The sequence below is a fragment of the Microchirus variegatus genome (genome assembly GCF_963457635.1).
Source record: "Microchirus variegatus genome assembly, chromosome: 1".
NCBI lineage: Eukaryota > Metazoa > Chordata > Actinopteri > Pleuronectiformes > Soleidae > Microchirus > Microchirus variegatus.
This window is the reverse complement of record NC_139802.1, coordinates 23,264,473-23,283,321: the sequence shown is the minus strand read 5'-3', so window position 1 is coordinate 23,283,321 and position 18,849 is coordinate 23,264,473. Positions and strand designations below refer to the sequence as shown.

General features: G+C 41.3%; 1 protein-coding gene across 3 annotated transcripts in view; it reads right to left on the bottom strand.

Moving 5' to 3' along the window:
* The window catches only part of crppa (CDP-L-ribitol pyrophosphorylase A), a 72,564-nt gene that overhangs the window by 27,731 nt on the left and 25,984 nt on the right, over positions 1 to 18,849 (bottom strand). For 2 of the 3 annotated variants that reach the window (XM_083898423.1, XM_083898424.1), the window contains exons 7-9: positions 12,921 to 12,998; positions 12,693 to 12,785; positions 7,141 to 7,272 (exon numbers count right to left, since the gene is read on the bottom strand). In XM_083898423.1, the coding sequence (XP_083754549.1) occupies positions 7,141 to 7,272; positions 12,693 to 12,785; positions 12,921 to 12,998 (303 nt within the window). The remainder of the gene's footprint in view (positions 1 to 7,140; positions 7,273 to 12,692; positions 12,786 to 12,920; positions 12,999 to 18,849) is intronic. The other variant, XM_083898425.1, reaches the window with a different exon arrangement.

Genomic DNA, 18,849 nt, shown 5'->3' with positions numbered 1-18,849 from the left:
TAAATTAAAGCTTCTGTTGCCTTTAATCCCAGAAAATGCAACACCAGCCACTGATTCATCTGAGGACAATTACTGGATTTGCTGGCTGAAAGATTGGGAGTGCGCTGAGGCGACGGCGACAGCAGCCACCGCCGATTTGCCTCGACCCCTGGGTGTCACAGCAGCAGCATCAGCTTCAGTTGCTTGGGTCGGCTTTCACCCGTCTGCCTCGCGGGCTGTTAGAAGGACATGCTGCGTATGTGTGAGAATAAGTGTGGACAAAGACCTCTTCAGGGAATAATTTGCCCTTGGCTCGGTTCCACTTGAAAGCATTAACTGAAGGACCAGGTTCTAGTTATTGAACCCTGCTGTGAAACCGGATTGTTAATGACTTAATTAACTTTGGCTCACTTTTATGTCTCTGGGGATGGCAACATTAGTCACTCTCTTGGCCCACTTTGGTTAAAACGCAACCAGAGTCGGTGCAGACAAGTCTAAACACTCAGGCAGCCATTTTGTTGACACCCCAGGCAGAAATTGACGGACTGGATGGTGAGAAAGTCATGTTATATAACCCTTTCACAACAAGCAACGAGGTACTCGGAGGGCTTTAAATGACATATTGTAAAATACAAAACTTACAATAAAACACATAAAATAAGAGCAAAATGAAACTGTCACAGCACTAACTAGGTATTAAAAGACGTGTGCATAAATGTGCATAAATCGGGGGGAACTTGTTCCAAATTGTGGGAGCAGCAGCAACAAACGATCACGAAAACCTCCGGACGTCCAGTAAAAGTTTGTAGCAGGTTGGACTAATTTTAATGTTGGGGTGCTAGTCAGAGTCAAGTCTGACAAAGTAAAATAAAACAGAACCAAAATAGTTTTGTCAACCCACACAAAATAATAACCAGGCAGATCAAACACATCAATATCACAAAAGCAATCAACCAAACCAGCACGTGATTTTCACCATATATTTTTTGCACAATTATCATCCAGAGTGCAATAAACGAAGAAAAAGAAGTAGGTTTGCGCCTTGGACGATTTCTTAATCACAGTTCAGTTGCTTTGGGAAAAGTCCATTCCGGCATTTCCGCATACCACAGTTCAGTCCAGTACATGCGTCACCACAAAACAACTCAAACTCCGCTCCGGGTTTTACCGCAGACTCCAACACAGAATAAGGAAGTAAACTCAAAATAACCAGTTTCTCTTGTCGTGGTGTAGTAAAGAACACCAACAAAACAAAAATGCACACCGGGTACTCACAGTACAGAAGTCTTTACTTCAATCCGTCAGTCAGTCAGTCAGATTCGGACTTCAAATCCAGATCGGATTCGGCTCCACTGGAACCGGCATCTCCCGACTCCTGAGACAGCTGATCCGACCGGGAAATACACATCCAACAGGCCATTGTGCCGAGGGAACTCCAGTGATGAGGATGTAGATGACCAGCCGGCTTTATCGCGGAGTACCAAAGCACGCTGGATGTCACTCTCTCTCTTCTCCTCCACGGATTCTCCTTTTCCTCATCCTCAGCTGGGATTTGCACTCAAAAAAACATGCCCTTCCGGGAGGACGGATTCAAACTACGCAGGCATCGGTGGGTCATTTCCATTGGGGTACGGGATGAATGTGGGTGGATGACGGGGGGAGTGCATGAATGAAGGTGTGTTTTAATGGAACTGTATGAAACACTGTGATTCTGACTTTGTGGGCGCTACAAGTTGAGCTGGTGATCGCAACGCCACCGTCTGAAGTGACACAATTCCAAGATCGCTACATTTACTGTTAAATAACATTTTTACATTGCTAATGACGGCTAACTCTCAGGTACTCCCAGTTCCGATCTCCAACTTCCAATGTTAATGGGATGCAGATGAGGGCCCGTACACAAGAATTAGTGTAGGGGACGTACTAGGGTTGCACGATATTATCGGCACGATAATCGGCATGATATTGGAATCTGCAGATATTGGCTTTGGATATCGGCAAACGCACCAAGATCCCCCAACATCACTACCGACTAAAAGAGTACACTACAAAGGCTACTACGTCCTTGACTTCTGTGTTGGCACCCTCTCCAACTCTTATATTCCTATGTTATTTATGTTACACAAATGTACATATATATTACGGATGAATACATGTCTGTATTGGCCCAAACACCTGCAATATATCGGCCTGCTATCGTGCATCTGTACGCTTTGGACATTTTAACATTTTTGGGAGCCCAAAATACAATTCTTTTGGAAAACGAATCATCTCAAAAACCCTTGCGTTCTCTTGTACGCAACCATTGTATCGCAGCGATGTCATAGTCCATTGTTGCATTCTTCTTCTTGTGTTTTGGAGTTTGAACACATCACGCAAGCTTTATGCTTCTTCTTCATTTGCCGTTTTTTTGGAAAACAAGGTTCTGGTTCGATCGGGATAAGACTTCAGCCTTAGAAGAAGAGTGTTCTGAAGCCTCAAAAACAGCAGTTGTCTTCGTTTCTTGACCCCGGCGAGGGTACAGATCTGCCAGTGACACCACGAGACCTTCACTGTGGCCGTGTACGGTTTCACCTGTCTGCCTTTCAGACCTTGATCTGAACAGGCAGAGGAGAATACACCTATAGAGTCCTCTCCTTTTCTTCCTCCATCCCCTCCCTCCCTCCCTCCTCCTCTCTTTTCTTCCTGCCCCAGCTAATCTCCTCTCAGGTTTAGGATTCCTGGTCCGGGCTCTTTGAGGAGGAGGAAATATGGGGTTGAGTAAACATCAGGGCTCTCACTACAGGGATTACAACACCCATATATCACTGTGACAAGGCCCTTTTCAGCGGATGACAAGTAGCCGGGACCCTGTGCGAGGAGGGATCCAATGACACTTCCTATCGCCACTGCAGACACTGATAGTGTATATCGTCACTGTTTTTCACAACATCCCACCAGTTCGCCAGGATCCGGTGTCTGGATGTTCTCAGTCAACATGGTTGGTTTTGAGCTTTTTCACACATTATTGCACCTGATGTTTTCGCTCGTGGGCATCGTCAACACAAACGGGGGAGATCTCAAGGAGTGCTTTGATCCCTTCTCGTCCCACAAAGAGGCTGCTGTTCATTGTCCGTGACTTCATTTTCACTCTCTCGTACTCTGAACGCAGTCAAACAGCCAGTGTGGCGACTCGCTGCTGGATGCATGAGGCCTCTGGTTTTATTCACACAGAAACAGAGCTTTCACATTAGTTAAGAAGGTTCTCCATGAACATGGCATTGTTTCACACAAACCCCCCAAAACGACTCTTAGTGGTTACTGTTTCTCGCACAAATTGGAGGAATGTGTGTGGTTTTCCTCACTGGTCCACACAGTCAATTCAATTTAATTCAAACTTTTATTTTTCTGGACTTGTATTTCCATCTTCTGCTGAAAAAAGTTCCTCCTCTCGCCTGCTCTTTCCACCTTTTCCCGCAAAAGGGATGCTTGAAATCTGGGATTTTTAAACATGCTCTTTTAGGACTTATTCACACAGAAACAGAACATTCCCTAGACTAGAATAGTCGCTTACCACATTAACAACGTACAATGAGTGTATTTCTTAATCATTTAATGTTATATTCATTGAAAAAAAGTGCTTTTTCTTCAAAAATGAGGACAATTCTAATTGACCCCAAACTTTTGAACGGTAGTGTACGCATAAGTACACAAGTCTTTGTAAGATATCCATTAGATAGAAACAGTGGACCGAATAGTCCTGAGAAGCTGACGTCACAAAAGTATGAATCTCGTCTGTGATTGGACGCTCGTTCCCGTGGAAGACCCGCGGTTCTACCGTAATGACAAGTATAACGACACAAAGCCCTATTTCTCTTCTTTGCAGTGTCCGTCCATCCATCTTCTACCACTTTATCATAGTGCTGGGCACGTTAGCGGCGTCAACTTTAACACACGTTAACGCATGATGCGTTTCCATGACGACTGACCGGAAAAACACGCGCTTGACGTCATGTTTACGTGACTCCCGATTGTTAAAATGAGTCTCTAAAGTAACGCTAAACTTTAAAAACAGAAGCACACATACACAGTACACAGGTACGCTGGTTATTTGTAGTGCTGCTTTTTTCCTTTAATAAAGAGACCGCTCCAGTTCCACTGTATGCAGCGCTAAAGGAGCTAAGGCAGCTAATGGCGCTAACTGGTAAATGGTGCCTGGACATCGCGCCCGTCTTTTTCCGGTCAGTCGTCATGGAAACGCATCATGCGTTAACGACGTGCCCAGCACTTCTTTATCCTCCACATGAGCATCTGTGTCAATCTCAGCTGATCGAGGGCGAGTTACGGTAACGAGAAGAACACATGATAAATTACTCGTGACTGCTCTGAATTCTGCAAGACTTTTGTTGTTTTTGTGAAGCCAATTTTCTGGCCGCCAGCCGCTGCCCACTGGTCCACGTATGATCCAGAAAGACATGACTGAAAGGTCACCGGGGCTCAGATCAAGTTCCCAAACTCTGCGGGACAAATCAATCAAACATTTGTTTTTATACATTTATATATTTATTGGAGTCAAAACATTTGTAGTGGCATAAAGTTTTGATTACGACACCATTTCATCTTAATCTGTGAAGTTATTCTTCACTTTTACTGCCTGAAAAGTCATTGTGATGGTTAAATGTCCAGGGGAGATTTGGGGGACTTTCTCTGTCACTGCCCCCTAGTATCTGTTAGTGGAAAACTAGCCTTGCAAGACCAGGGTCGCTGACCTGGAGTCCTCAGAATCACGAGGTCTTGCAAAGTCTAAGGCCTCACGATATAAAATCAAGGTAGGTGATGGCGTTTAAGCGCATTTTAGACGTTCATCACGGCAGAGGCGGTGGAAAAACAAAGGTCTGCGAAGACCATTGGCCCCCCCGAAAATCTTCTAATTTTCAATGGATGGATGGATGGATGTTTACAGTGGCGTCATAAAAATAGGTACTCCGTAGAGGAAAAAGGCAGGAAAAGCGACCAGAAGAGCCAAGTTCCCGCTTTAAATCCAAAGTTTAGTGTTAGTTTCTTCATCTTTCACATGAAAAGTTGTCACAGTGGACCGCGCACAACAAAAGCCATAGTGGCAGGTAATGCTAGTGTGCTATTGTACCTACTGTTGCCGGGAAAACAACAAGAAAACTGACATCAAATTACTTACAAGGTGAGCTCGACAAGTAGAGATCAGAGCAGCTGATAACGACTGTGCTATATTTCTGAATATTGCACTGACGATATCATTCGCGCTACATTAAGAAATGCAAATAAAAGTGTTTGTTTTGTCTATACTATAACTCATACAAAATGCATCGAACCGCCCTGAAACTTGGCCAGATCACTATTCCCACAGATTCTGCTGTGCTCATTAAGTTTGGTGAGTTTCGTCAAAAGTGCCGACACCATAGGGCCTTCACTGACACCAGTCGGTGAAATCACTTCTATGCCATTTGTAGAAGAGAAGAAGAAAAAACTAAAGCAAACTTTGTGAACAATAAGCAAATAACTGAGTGGCTGACGGAAGAAGTGTTGGCAAGCATGTGGACAAGTATGAATATCGGCCATGTGGGAAGAATTATCCTCATTACAACGGAAAAGCTAACAGTCATTTGTACAAAAGGCTGAGAGTTCTGCTGCTGCACCACTTTATCAAGCGTTATCGCTAACGTCCGCCGCCTCCCCCGCGTTCTCTGCTCTCTCTCTGCTAATTAACAGCATCGCTCGCCATCATTCAGAGAATCAAGATGGCGCACTCGGGCAATCACAACATGTCGCTTTAATCAAACAACAAGCGTGACGTCAATGTCCAACATCTAAACGCAGAAAGAGAGAGAACCTCCCACAGCTCATCATTCACTGGTATTCTCCAGGCTCAAACATCCGCTCCCTTCAGGCACAGTGTTGTGTTTTTTTAAAGCATTGATTTGTGAAGTGATGCAGCTGCCAAGAAGCCTCATCTGTCACACGGCTGCTCGACGTCCTCCATACAAATCACAGCAGATGTCAAACTCAAAAGGGCCCAGCGACGCCGTGGATACTCAACATTCGCCTTTTCCTGACTTTGCCCTGAACATCTGGCCGACAAGCTGTGATCGGAGTTAACGGCTTAGGTAGCAAGAACTCTGACATCTCTCTCTCTCTCTCTGTGTGTGTGTGTGTGTGTGTGTGTGTGTGTGTGTGTGTGTGTGTGTGTGTAAGATGAATAGTTCTACTTTATATTATAGTCTTAGTAAATACAGAGTTGTCAGTTATGGATTTCAGGGAGGAACCGCATCCACCCTGAAGACTCCAGCAAGCACTTGGCCGGCGGCGTCGAGGATTCCCGTGACATCCAGCATAACCACGGAGGTCTGCGGCCGACACATGTGGTGGTCGAGCTGCATGGCGCTCACTTTTTATAAAGGTTCAGTGCATATAAATAATAGACTGTACATAAAAAGGGGCCAGGAAAGCTTAGTTGGTGTGGACATCCAGAGACTTGATTGTCATGTGGTCAGCCACTAAAACACAGCTGGGGCTTTCGTGGTTTTCCGTGAATTAATTTTCAATATTGGTATTGATTCATCATCTTGCCAATACGGCAGTTTGGGCGTTAGAAGGCTATTGGATGATCAGAAAATCATTAAAAACCCTCGTGCAATGATGTTAGCACAGCTGAAAACAGTTTTGCTGGTTCTTTGACGAAAGCAAAAAATGGTTATTTTGAATAAAAATCATTATTTATAATCTTGTCAATGACTTGACTATATTTTCTATTCATTTTGCAACTCTTTTGATTAATAAAAGTAGGACTTTTAATAGAGAAAACAACAAAAATTGTATAGGTGACCCCAAACTTTTGAACGGTAGTGTATGTAAGAATTTATGTCTAAAGACTGGGCCTGAAATGAGCTCAAAGACCAGCCACTACCCCTGCATTGCACCTCTCTTGTTGTACAACCAGAAGAAGGAAAAACTCAGTGTGCAACCTGCCAGAGAATGTTTCGAAGAACAAGAAGTGAGAAGGAAGCTCATTTTCCGACTGACTTCCAGCTGGATGATTGCTGGTTTGACTGATCACTCCGTCTCCTCTTTCACACATTGTTATTATTCTATCATCCTTCAATAATCACACTCTAGGTCAACCTCTGAAGGAGGAAACAAAGAGCTCACCTCTGACTGATGAAGCTGAACGCCATAGAGCAGAATGTTTCTGGGCTTGGCTGCCTTGGCCATGTCCATGATTGCCGTCGGTCCTGGCGTCGTGCCGCTGATGGACAGCTCCTCCGAGCTGCTCAGATGTACCTATCAAAACAAAGCCAATCAGTCGCCGCCTGCCAACAGCCGGGATTATCTTACCAGAGGAGTGCAATTATGCCCTCTTCTCTGGAACAATTACAGCTCATTGTTCCAGCCGTGGTTTAAACATGTTGCAACTGAATAGCACTGTTTATTTTATGGTTTGGAGCTTGAGCTCTCGTGTGCCGAGAGTAAACAGCAGATACACAGTCCTGTCTGAGGATATAATGACCGTCTCATTCTGTTGTAAACCCTTAAAGGCCTTCAGGGATTTATTTTCTCCAATTAGAGCAGCATAATCCGGACACATTACTGTGCCATCGCCAGGACTCTCCAAGTCTTATTTCCATAACCGTCTCACGGACACTCGCGCTTAAATTAAGATTTATTTATTGCAATTATTCTGTCATGTTTCCTCAAATTCTGTGACAGTGAGGGCAGTGAAAATCATTTCACATGTGTCTGGACATCTGCTCTAAACATGCAATCATAGCATTTATGAGTGGATATCATTCAAATGTCCGCTGTCATCAGGTGAAGATTGATTGTGAAGCACATTAGCAGCTTTGAAGCCACAGTGGAATCCTCAACAGGAACTGGCACAAGAAAAGAATTTCAATGATCTCAGTGGGAACTCGGAGTCGAAGACAAGGAAGGTACATATGGTAGCAATAATATTCACTGAGTTACACGTTATAACGTGAAGAAACTCTCAGTACAACCAGGAACTGTAACAAAATACATGGATATTTCTGTCAAAACTCATCGTATCTGAACGGAAATTGGATTGTGCATGCAGGATTAGAACCTCTACCATCACCTGAATTTTCATCCATATCTAATCCAGATTACAGATTTGGCAGCAGTTTAAATGTAACATGGTTCAGTCGTGTTTAGTCCCCGCCCACAACACCACCACCGCCACGGTTCCTGTCTACAGTTTTTGACGGATCAATCTAATATTTTTGTCATGGGTAGATGATCCCCTAGTATGTTCCCCTACAATTTTGGTGTGAATCTATTCACTGATTACTTCACAAAACATGATCAAAGTTTCAAAAAATCAAATTCTCTAAAGGGACTTAAAACATGGAGTTAAGCCACTTATTAAAGGAGTGGCCTGATGAAAAGTCCATGATATGTGACTTTATCTCACCATCAAACAGTCACTATAAGAACGTTTAAGTTATCACTGAGTGTCCTGTGACACATCATTTTAGTGCCACAACTCATGTTGCTGGTTGCAGAGACTTGTTAAACCCAGCTATTAAATCAAAAACCAAACATTTTTAATGGTAATAATTGAATATAATACTATATACTGGTCCTGGAACAGATATAAATCACAGAACAACATTCAACACTTAGTGGTAATATCTACAACATGGGGCGTCTGTCTTTGAACACCTTCCCCGAGGCCGTAACACCTCATTTTCACAGACTGTTTGAAACGGTGACCTCCATCAATCAGTCTGCGTCTCTGCCCCCGGAGGATACCACCTACACTTCAAACCGCACCATCCCACCATCCCCGCCTCCACTGATCACAACCATGTGATCAGACCTGCCAGACATAATAAGACAGCAGCAGCCTCGCCCTGCATTCAAAAACCAAACCAAACCAAAACAAAGCCCTACAGGATGAAGGGAGGGAAACACTTGACTTATAAGCGTGACTCTGGAGTCTGAGCGTCCCAGACTCCAGAGTCACGCTCTCTTTCAGATGTGACTGTGAAATCAGGTTAGAGGGAAACGGAAAAGTAAACTGTGTGTGATTTTGAACACATGTATGTGTGTATATATGTGTATATATACTATGTAAAGTAATGACTTAGTATATATGTACATACATGAATAAAATAAAATTATAATGTTCCAATTAACGCTGTTTTTAGTGTGTATCTGCGTCATTACCTCGTTTACAAAGCCCAGAAGTTTCGAAACAAACAGTTCAGCCATTGCTGAGAATGCTGTGTTTTATTGTAATCTCGTTACGTAAACAGCATTTCTGGGTTCACTGGGTACATCCGGATGCGCACATTGTACCGCAGCAGAAGAATAAGGTCCGTTGTGGAGGGGTTTCATGAGCGACAGTGTCTTCTGACTCTGGGTCAAAGTCATAAAATGGACTGCGACGGGGAGTTGTGAAGAAGCTATTTCTAAACATTGTTAAAACAATGTTTTGATAATGAGTAGCAGTGCATCCACCGTTCCAGAGGGGGGAGCTGCGCTTCTGAGAGCTGGTGTACTCATTATGTCACTCGCGGGTATTGGCCAATCACAAGACAGTTGGGAAGGCTCTACGCTGGCTGGCCGATAACAACACACTCTGTCTTCTGGGTGTGAGATTTATGTGTGAAATATCGCGGCTGAGCACAGCGTCAGAAAAGACAGATTTCTATCGGCTTGTTTACATCAACTAGGAGGTTTTTGACCATAAAGTTAATGTATGTAAGTAGACCTCCATAACTAACATATAATAGAAAATATTGAACTCTCCTTCACACACTTAGATATTATCTAAGTGTGTGAAGGAGAGTTCAATATTTTCTAGATCATGGACTATATTATCATCTTCAATACCAGTTCCTCCCCCACAATGTGGCTGTACCCACTCTGTCCATCACAGTTGCTATGCGGGATAAATGTACAGGACTGTCAACAGGGGGCAGAACTCCTGGGTTGCGCAGTAGCTGAAACTCGATAGGCTCTGCATCACTGTGAGTTCTGTCCTGGTCCTGAGTGGTCCACTCAGGACCAGGACAGAACTCACAGTGAGCTTTAAAAAGCAGAACTATAAACGCAGCAAATCCTATTTGAGACTTTCAACATTCTTATGTAAACTGTCATAAATCATCATCGAATAGAATAGAACAGACTAGATTCAAACGGACTAAACAGAGATTAGACCAGAATAGATTTGAGAATATGATAGACTAGAATAAAAACAGATTAGACGAGACTAGACTAGACTAGACTAGACTAGATTAGATTAGATTAGATTAGATTAGATTAGTTGAGCATAGAAAAAAATTGAATAGAATAGAGAAAAGTAGATTGAACTGGATTGGACTAGTTTAGAATAGACTAGAGTAGACTAGATTAGAGTAGAACCATATACACAATAACGTAAGCATGATATAGTCGAATTCAACCAGAATAGAATAGAATACCCTACTTTAACCTACCCTACTCTACTGTACCCTACTCTACCCTACTGTACTCTACCCTACTCGGCCCTACCCCTACTCTACCCTACCCTACTCTACCCTATCCAACTTGACTCTACCCTACTCTCCTCCCCTCTACCCTATGCTGTACTCTACCCTACTCTACCCACTCTCATCTACCCTACTGTACTCTACTCAACCCTACTCTACCTCTACCCTCCTCTCCTCCACAGTCAGTCTTCATAAAATCATACACATTTATTTTTGCTCATGACGCCGTGTTGTTTTGCCACATGTTGTGTCATTTAAACAGGTCAAATCCTCTAATGAAGAAAACATGAGCAGGCTCTCCACAAGTATGTTAATGTTCCTTGGAGCAGATGAAAGTCTTGTGTTTTTGTTTTCCCTGTCTCTGTCTCTGGGTTTTCTCTCAGGTTCGGTCCACGTTTCTATGGCAGAGGTGAAAGTTTGTGTGAGAGCGATTGAGAGCTGCGACCTCCTCAGGAGGTGCGGTTTCCAAAATACCTCCAGAACTTCTCTTGAGGAACATGATGGAGACAACAGGTGACGTTTTTACAAGCCGGAGTTGGGGGGAAGGGGGAGAAAAGGGTTTGGCTCGGTGCGGCGTTCACGTACGTCAGTGAAACTGAATCTGTTTTTCACCAGAGGTCTGAAATGAAGGAGAAGTTCATCCACAGTACGGTGCTGAACTCTGCCTCGGTCCACCTTCACAACACAACCCTAGCTTTTATGTGCTGAGCGTCTCCTGAGGAGGACATGCGAGGTCTGATAAAAACCCCATGGAGGTCATTCCACCACCGACTCCAGACTTTCAGAAGACTTTTCCCAGAAAACGTTGGCACGACAGAGAGTGTATTTACCAACAGAGAGGGGTCTGGAGAGTGTCGGCTAAATCAACATATGTGACTTTAGAGTCTTTAGGACTTAAGTCCTGAAGCGGATTGTGTGTCAACAAATATCAGACAGATTGCCGTGAAACGTTGTGCAGACGTTCATGTTCCCCAGAGGATGAACCCTGATGAAGACTATTCCTCTGCTGTTGTTTTTGAGTAAAATGAGTGACTTTTTAAAGAGAAGTTACGTAGAATTAACCTTTCCTTCACCATTTGTCATGTGTACTTCTCATTACCGCAACTCCTAGACCATTTGTGACATCTAGAAGATTTAAATACTATGGACTTGCGATCTGTCCAGGACAGATGTGACCCCTGCCTTTCGCCCTATGTCAGTTCAGATTGGCACAGCACCCCCCTGTGGAGACCCTCATGTGGAGGATAAAGCAGTATCAGATACAGGAAAGCAGAGAAATAGAGCTTTGTGCTCATATACTTGTCATTACGGTAGATCCTCATCTTATCTTGGGGCATTTTTTGACAATTCTACAGCCACGAACTCAAACTGAATATCATGATGGTCATAAGAGTGTTAAGTCTAAAGCATCTGAAGAATATGTAAAACAGCCTTTTTCAACTGGAAATGGACATTTTTAACCCATTAACTCACCCACACCAAAGTCTATACAGAAAATCTGCATTTTTAGCCCATCAGTTACACAGGAGCTGCCGTTTACCGCTGCCTCGTTCACTAAGTTTGTGCCACTTAATTAAATCCTAATAAAGGATTTTAAACCCTGAAGAGACAAAAATAACACCTCTGAAGTCACTAATGGAGGCAACAGTGGATCAACTGCTGCTGTACTGTGATGCAAAAACGATGATTTTCTCTATGGGATTTGGTTCGGGAAATCAAAGCAAGACAAAACTTCAGTTTCCAGTCAAAAGAACGGAGATAAATCTGCAAATATATTCTTAAAATGTCATAGATTTATAAGCAAAGTGGGCATTTTCTTTAGATGACTCATTAGTAAGTGTGCAAAGACTAGTTGTGCAGTAGAACACAGATTATGGGACCCTGACATTTACATTTTGGTGAAATAGGGTGAATTCAAACGCTATTTTATATATCGCTTCATTGAAAAAGAAGACTTTTTTAATAAATAGATGTATAACGTGTAAAAATAAGTGATAATTTAGAAACTGATAGGTTTTTGACTTCATGTTTCTGTTTAGAACAAAACACAGGATATTAAAGTCATCCATGGTGGATGTTTATCCTTTTCTCCAAACATAGCACCATGGTTGGATTATATAAATGGTTATCAGTGTTTACAGCTCATCAAGAGTTAATAAATAAAGAAGAACTTTAAAGTTGAGTCACGAGTCGTGCTGAACTCACCCAAATAACGACCAGTGGCTGAAGAACAGCTCGATTCGCTGCCTCCAAATCCGTCAGTAAGGACTTCAGCTCAGTCAGACAACGACGATTCACCTGGAGATCAAAACCACAACATTAACACAGACACAGAAAAGAAAAGACTTGAGTACACACTGAAGTATGTTCTGGGAGGTTTGAGGGAAAACTGAGTGCGTTTGGCTGGAGCAGACAAGGATTTCACAGACTTACAGAAACCTGGATGAAGTTGCATTCCGTTAACAGATACCTGCCGTCGTCTGCCGTCAGATCTGGGACCACGTCCAGAGCCTGAAACACAGAGGATGACGGTTGATGTTCAGCTCATGCTCTGCTCGTTAAAGGAGCAGTTGTGCAGTAGAACACAGATTATGGGACCCTGACATTTTTAATTTTTTTGGTGAAATAGGGTGAATTCAAACGCTATTTTATATATCGATTCATTGAAAAATAAGACGTTTTTTAATAAATAGATGTATAACGTGTAAAAATAAGTGATAATTGGTAGAAACTGATAGGTAATAGTGATGGGACTTTTTTGTCGACAAAACGATCGACAATTGACACGTGCGCACCTCGACAAAAAAACATTTCATTAAAAAAAGTCGAAGTGTCACAAACACGTAAAAGTTCACGACCAACGAGGTTAAAGAAGCTGTGCACGAAATGGTTAGCTCTCAGATGATGGTGCACGCATTGCGGAGGACGAGTCACCGGCCCATTTTTGTCAATGGAATAGGTGAGGGCGGGTCGGTAAGGTAACAATGGAGCTTCGGCCGCTGTCCATGGTGCTCAAAGGTTGGTTCGTCTGTAATGTTAGCCTACATGGTGACAACAGCTGTTCTCTCCAGCAGCTGTGCATGTCCAAGTGTGTGTGTGCGTGCGTGCAGTGCCAACGAGCTTGCGATAAAGTTTATGAGGGGGGTGGGAGACACAACAATAAGATGACACTACACGAATGCAGACGGCATCTCACCCAGTCAAGATCCTGCACTCTGGTGGACACAACAAGCACAGGTTCAAAAACCTGAGCCGTCTGGCGACACATCTGTGCCAGCAGAGAAAAAACTCCGCTTTTTTTTCTTTTTTTGCTCCTCATTTTTATTATCGCTGCTTTGATGGTCAATAATGGACATAACAGCCATGTTTTTCCATTTCAATCCGTTTTGGATCAACCGAGATTTAAAACAACCTCTGCAATTGTTTGTTGATGTCTGCACCCTGCCGCACTCCAGGGGAAGTATAGAGTAAGCGTCCATAGCAATACAAAAGACACACAGCAGGTATGTAGGGTAGAGAGGTAACGTTTGGGACGTAAAGCAGATGATTAATGGAGTAGAAATTGGTCTTTATTTCAAGTTTCAAGGCTTGTGTTTTGTTGCTGCATTCAAACCAAACGCCGCCGAAATTTTTGCTGACTGCTGGCCACGCTCTCTACATTTCATTTATTTTCTCCCAGTACGTAAAAGAACTTGTGTCGTTAGTAGGACTGTCAAAATTAACACAATTAATTTGTGGAATTAACGCGTTAATTTTTTTTAATGCATTAACGCACTTTCTCACTTGCATCGTGCTACGAGTAGACATGCAGTTTATGAACAGGCAAGGAGGCGGGCAACTGCTAGGGGCCCAGAGCTGATAGGGGGGCTCCCGACACTCGGAGCCTAAATGCATCAGTGAGCAGCTGCATCTCTGCATTTATATTTTGTTTATAATGCGAGTTATTCACAGTGCAGTGTATAGTTTTTTTTTGTTTTTTTTCTATTTATTTATATTGTCATATAATGTGGGTTTTTTACAATGTAATGTTTATTTTTTACTAAGTTTGTTTAGGTTTTTAAAAGTTATTTACAGTATTTTATTGTTCTTTACATTTATATTTTCACATACTTTATTTATCTCTCTGTTCCTACAACAATATAAAGAGAAAATTTGAATTTTGTTGGCATATTTACGAATGGTAATTAATCGTGATTAATCGTGATTAATCCACAGCTACCCTGTGATTAATCTGATTAAAAATGTTAATCTTTTGACAGCCGTAGTCGTTAGACATCCAGGTGTCCACACACAGAAATTATTATTTTTATCCTCTATTTTGAGCGGAGTCTGACCGCCGGAATGTACGCGACATCATCCGGAGAATCTCCACACTGTTTGGTCATCATGCGTCCTCATCTTGCAGGTTGCAGGATCCAGATCCGAGGGTTTTATTATTATTATTATAATTATGCTATGATTAAAGTTGATATCAGTATAATTCTTCAGCACGTTGCAGTTCTATAAACATACAGACTCAGAACTGTCTCTCTTTCTGGCCCCAAATTTTTCCTTTCACCCCAACCTGTCTCGGTAGGTGCTGCACGTTTGAATCTGGTTCTGTCAGAGACTTCTTCTACTATTAAAATTGAGCTTTTTCTGCCACTGATGCCTAGTGCTCTCCATGATGTTGGCTATGCTACACAAATAAAATTGAATTGAAGATTCTTCGCCTAATTTTAAAATTTTCCATTGTGCGTTGGAAAATGCAGGAAAAAGTTTTTGTTCAATTCCTGCAAACAAAAGAGTAAAAAAGAGAGAAAGAGATGATCAGAGCAACCTTCACATCAGTCGACACTCTAACTGTGTCTGAGCTGAAAACTCTGCCATGTGCAAAAATAAAGAATCAGCAATCAAACACAAGCCAACTTCAATTTCATTACTCTGCAAATTGAGTTGAAGGCAGTCGTGCCGCCAAGAATCGTAAAAAAGCACACAAAAAAGGACCAGGACATTTTGGGTCCTCATCATCATTCCATCCACTTTCTGTCCAGAGAGTCCATGGCGTACAACGCGTCCATTTCTCTTTCTTTGTTTTCATGTCTGTAATTATTTCTGTCCAAAAACACACAGACACACGGGAGACAAACGCAGAAATGAACAGTCAAGGTCTGGAGTTTGGCCTCGACGTACAGTCGTCATAACCTTTAAAATAACACAAGGTATTGGAAACACATGTCGGAGCGTTAATTGGTCCTGAAAGATAAACTGTGGCTTCAAGAGGGAAAAAACATCTATTTCAGTCCCTGAAATGTAGATTTGCAATTTGATGCAAACCAGTGTGTCCGTGAAATCCCCAAAGCGGGAATGTTTATTAAAATTTAAAAATTCTTAATTTAAACACAGACCGAGGAGCCAAGAAGCAGCAGAGACTCGAAAACTCGAAGCTCCTCTGAGAGGATGTAAACGAAAAGGATTTTTTAGATTTTTAGGCTTGACAGTGGATGAATTTGGGATCAAACACGGTAACAAAGCAGATTTAAAAAATTACACCTGAAGACATAATTATTTGATGGAGCTAGATTTTGGACTCTAAGTAGATTCAGGAACTCTAAGTATTTTCTGAAATTTTAAGAAAATTTGGGAATTATAAGTAGATTTTGGACTTGTAAGTAGATTTTGGACTTGTAAGTAGATTTGGGAATTTTAAGTAGATTTTGGAAAATTAAGTAGATTTTGGAATTCTAAGAAGATTTGGGAATTATAAGTAGATTGCGGAACTATAAGTAGATTTGGGAATTATAGGTAAATTTTGGAAGTATAAGATTTGGGAATTATAAATAGATCTCGGAACTTTAAGTAGATTGTGGAATATAAGTAGATTTTGGAACTTTAAGTAGATTTTGGAATTATAAGTAGAATTTGGAACTATAAGTAGATTTGGGAATTATATGTACATTTTCGAAGTATAAGTAAATTTTGGAATTAGAGTATAAGTAGATAGTGGAACTATAAGTAGATTGTGGAACTATAAGTAGATTTGAGAATTATAAGTATATTTTGGAAGTATAAGTAGATTTGGAAATTATAAATAGATCGTGGAACTTTATGGAAGCAAATTTGTGCCATTATCCAAATTAAAATGCATTAACAGAAATGCTTTTTCATTTTCAAAATGGAGCTGCATTTTCAAATTCAAGACTGCTCCTTCTATGACTTAATTAAAAGACAAAGCAAACAGAGAAATGCTTTTTCGTTTTCATGTTCACTGCAAAAAGTGCATTCCCAAATGAAAATGCATTTTGGAATATTAATTATTCATTTTATTTATGAGTCACAAAATGCAGCTCCCTATCGAAAATGAAAAAGCATTTCTGTTAATGCATTTTAATTTGGATAATGGCACAAATTTGCTTCCATAGAACTATAAGTAGATTTAGGAATATAAGTAGATTTTGGAACTTTAAGTAGATTTGGGAATTATAGGTACATTTTTGAAGTATAAGTAGATTTTGGAACTAGACTATATAGATCGTGGAACTATGAGCAGATTTAGGAATTATAAGATTTTGGAACTTTAAGTAGTCGTCTTGTTTCTGAACTAAGAGCGTAGCAACACCCAAATCACTGATAGGAGTTTAGTGATGTGTTTTGGGAATTCTCATGGTTAAATCTATACAACTGGATTTGAAAGAAAATAAAAGAAAATTTGGAGTTTCAGTGGACTGGACTATAAATGGAACACTTGGATGGAACTGCCACCAAATCTGTAAAAAAAGTTCATGATCTGATCCTGCACACACAAACTTCATTTCATCAAAACTCTAGTATTTTCCCATAGTTTGGTCCATTATAAGAGACTGGAATCTCTGGAGTCTGCATCAGTGTGTAGATTATGACCAAAGTTTGAATGGGAACAAACTCGGATGATCACAGAAAACTGTGAGTAATCCGTCAAAACCTGCAGACAGGAAGTTGCTAAAAGAAGATCAAACTTGGAGTCAAACCCACGCCAATGAAAACACAACATCCTTGGCTGAGGTCAAAGAGAAGAGGACCTCCTCCTCTTATCGGACAAAGACATTCGTCTAAAATTGTGTAAACCACAGGGAAAACATTGAATGTGACTCAGACAGATTTGAAATGTGAGCCTTGAATTTTCCTTTACAGATTTTCTTCTAGATTGAGATTTATTGCAAAAAAACCTTCACTGCGATGATGAATGTGTCTCAAAATCATTGTTTTTGATGTGGACGGAGTACGAGGATGTCCTCGTACATCACCATAAAACAACAGTAATGATTTATTAATGGCTTTATTTAATGAAATGAAGAGGGACTTCATTTTATTCCTCATTTTATGTACTTTTATATACATGAGACTGTGTTAAGCCTTTGTACTTAAAGTCTGTAATAACTGATGCCTGATGATAACTTATTTAAGCAACATTAACCTAAAAAAAAAAAAAAAAGCTGCAGCCTTAAAGTGACAGTTCAGGTTGTTTTACATGTGTTTGTCACAGGAAAAACACTTAAAAACAACTCATACACTAAATTCAACACCTGATTAAGTCTGAGATAGATTTGTGAATATTTCTGGTGGTTTATCTCGATTTTAAACAGTAGTATCTTACTGGAAATAGAAGTTTGTAAACTTCTCACTCTCCCACACCAAACCCCATAGAGAAAATCAGTGATTTTAGCCAGTGTTGTTTTCGTCAACGATGACGGTGACAAAATATTTTTGTTGACGCCACTTTCTTTTATGACAATAACGAGACGGTGACGAGATAAACATGGCTTTTTGATGACTAAAACATGACGAGACTTGTGGGAGTTTTCGTTGACGAGACGAGAATGGACGAAAATGTTAGTGGGTGGTCCGTCAGACTTTAAAAGGCATTACATTTCTGCTTATTGTGCCTGTCAATTTCCTAGTTAGGGTGTGGTGATCTCACATTCCAGAGATTTTGTTGTTTTTTGACGGTCATGGAGAAAGCATATGGCTACTTAATATGCAAGTACCCAGCTGCTGCTTCTGCAGTGTGTGTGTGTGTGTGTGTGTGTGTGTGTGTGTGTGTGTGTGTGTGTTCACTGTTGAATGAAGATGGATAAGGAAACCCACAGAGGGACTGAACTGTGGCTGTACTTCTTAACAAAGACAGAGACAGACACTTCTGCTATGTAAGTGGACTCGTTAGCATTTTAAGTTAGCGATCTTTATTCTAACGTGTTAGCAAACAACAAACGGATGGATTATTTAGCGGCAGAAAGAAAGCAGGACATGACAATAACTGGACAGAGTAGTTAGTAGTAGTGACTAAAGTTAGTTTTTGTTACGCTAACGTCAATTCATTATGTGTGTGTTTCTTTAGCAGCACGTA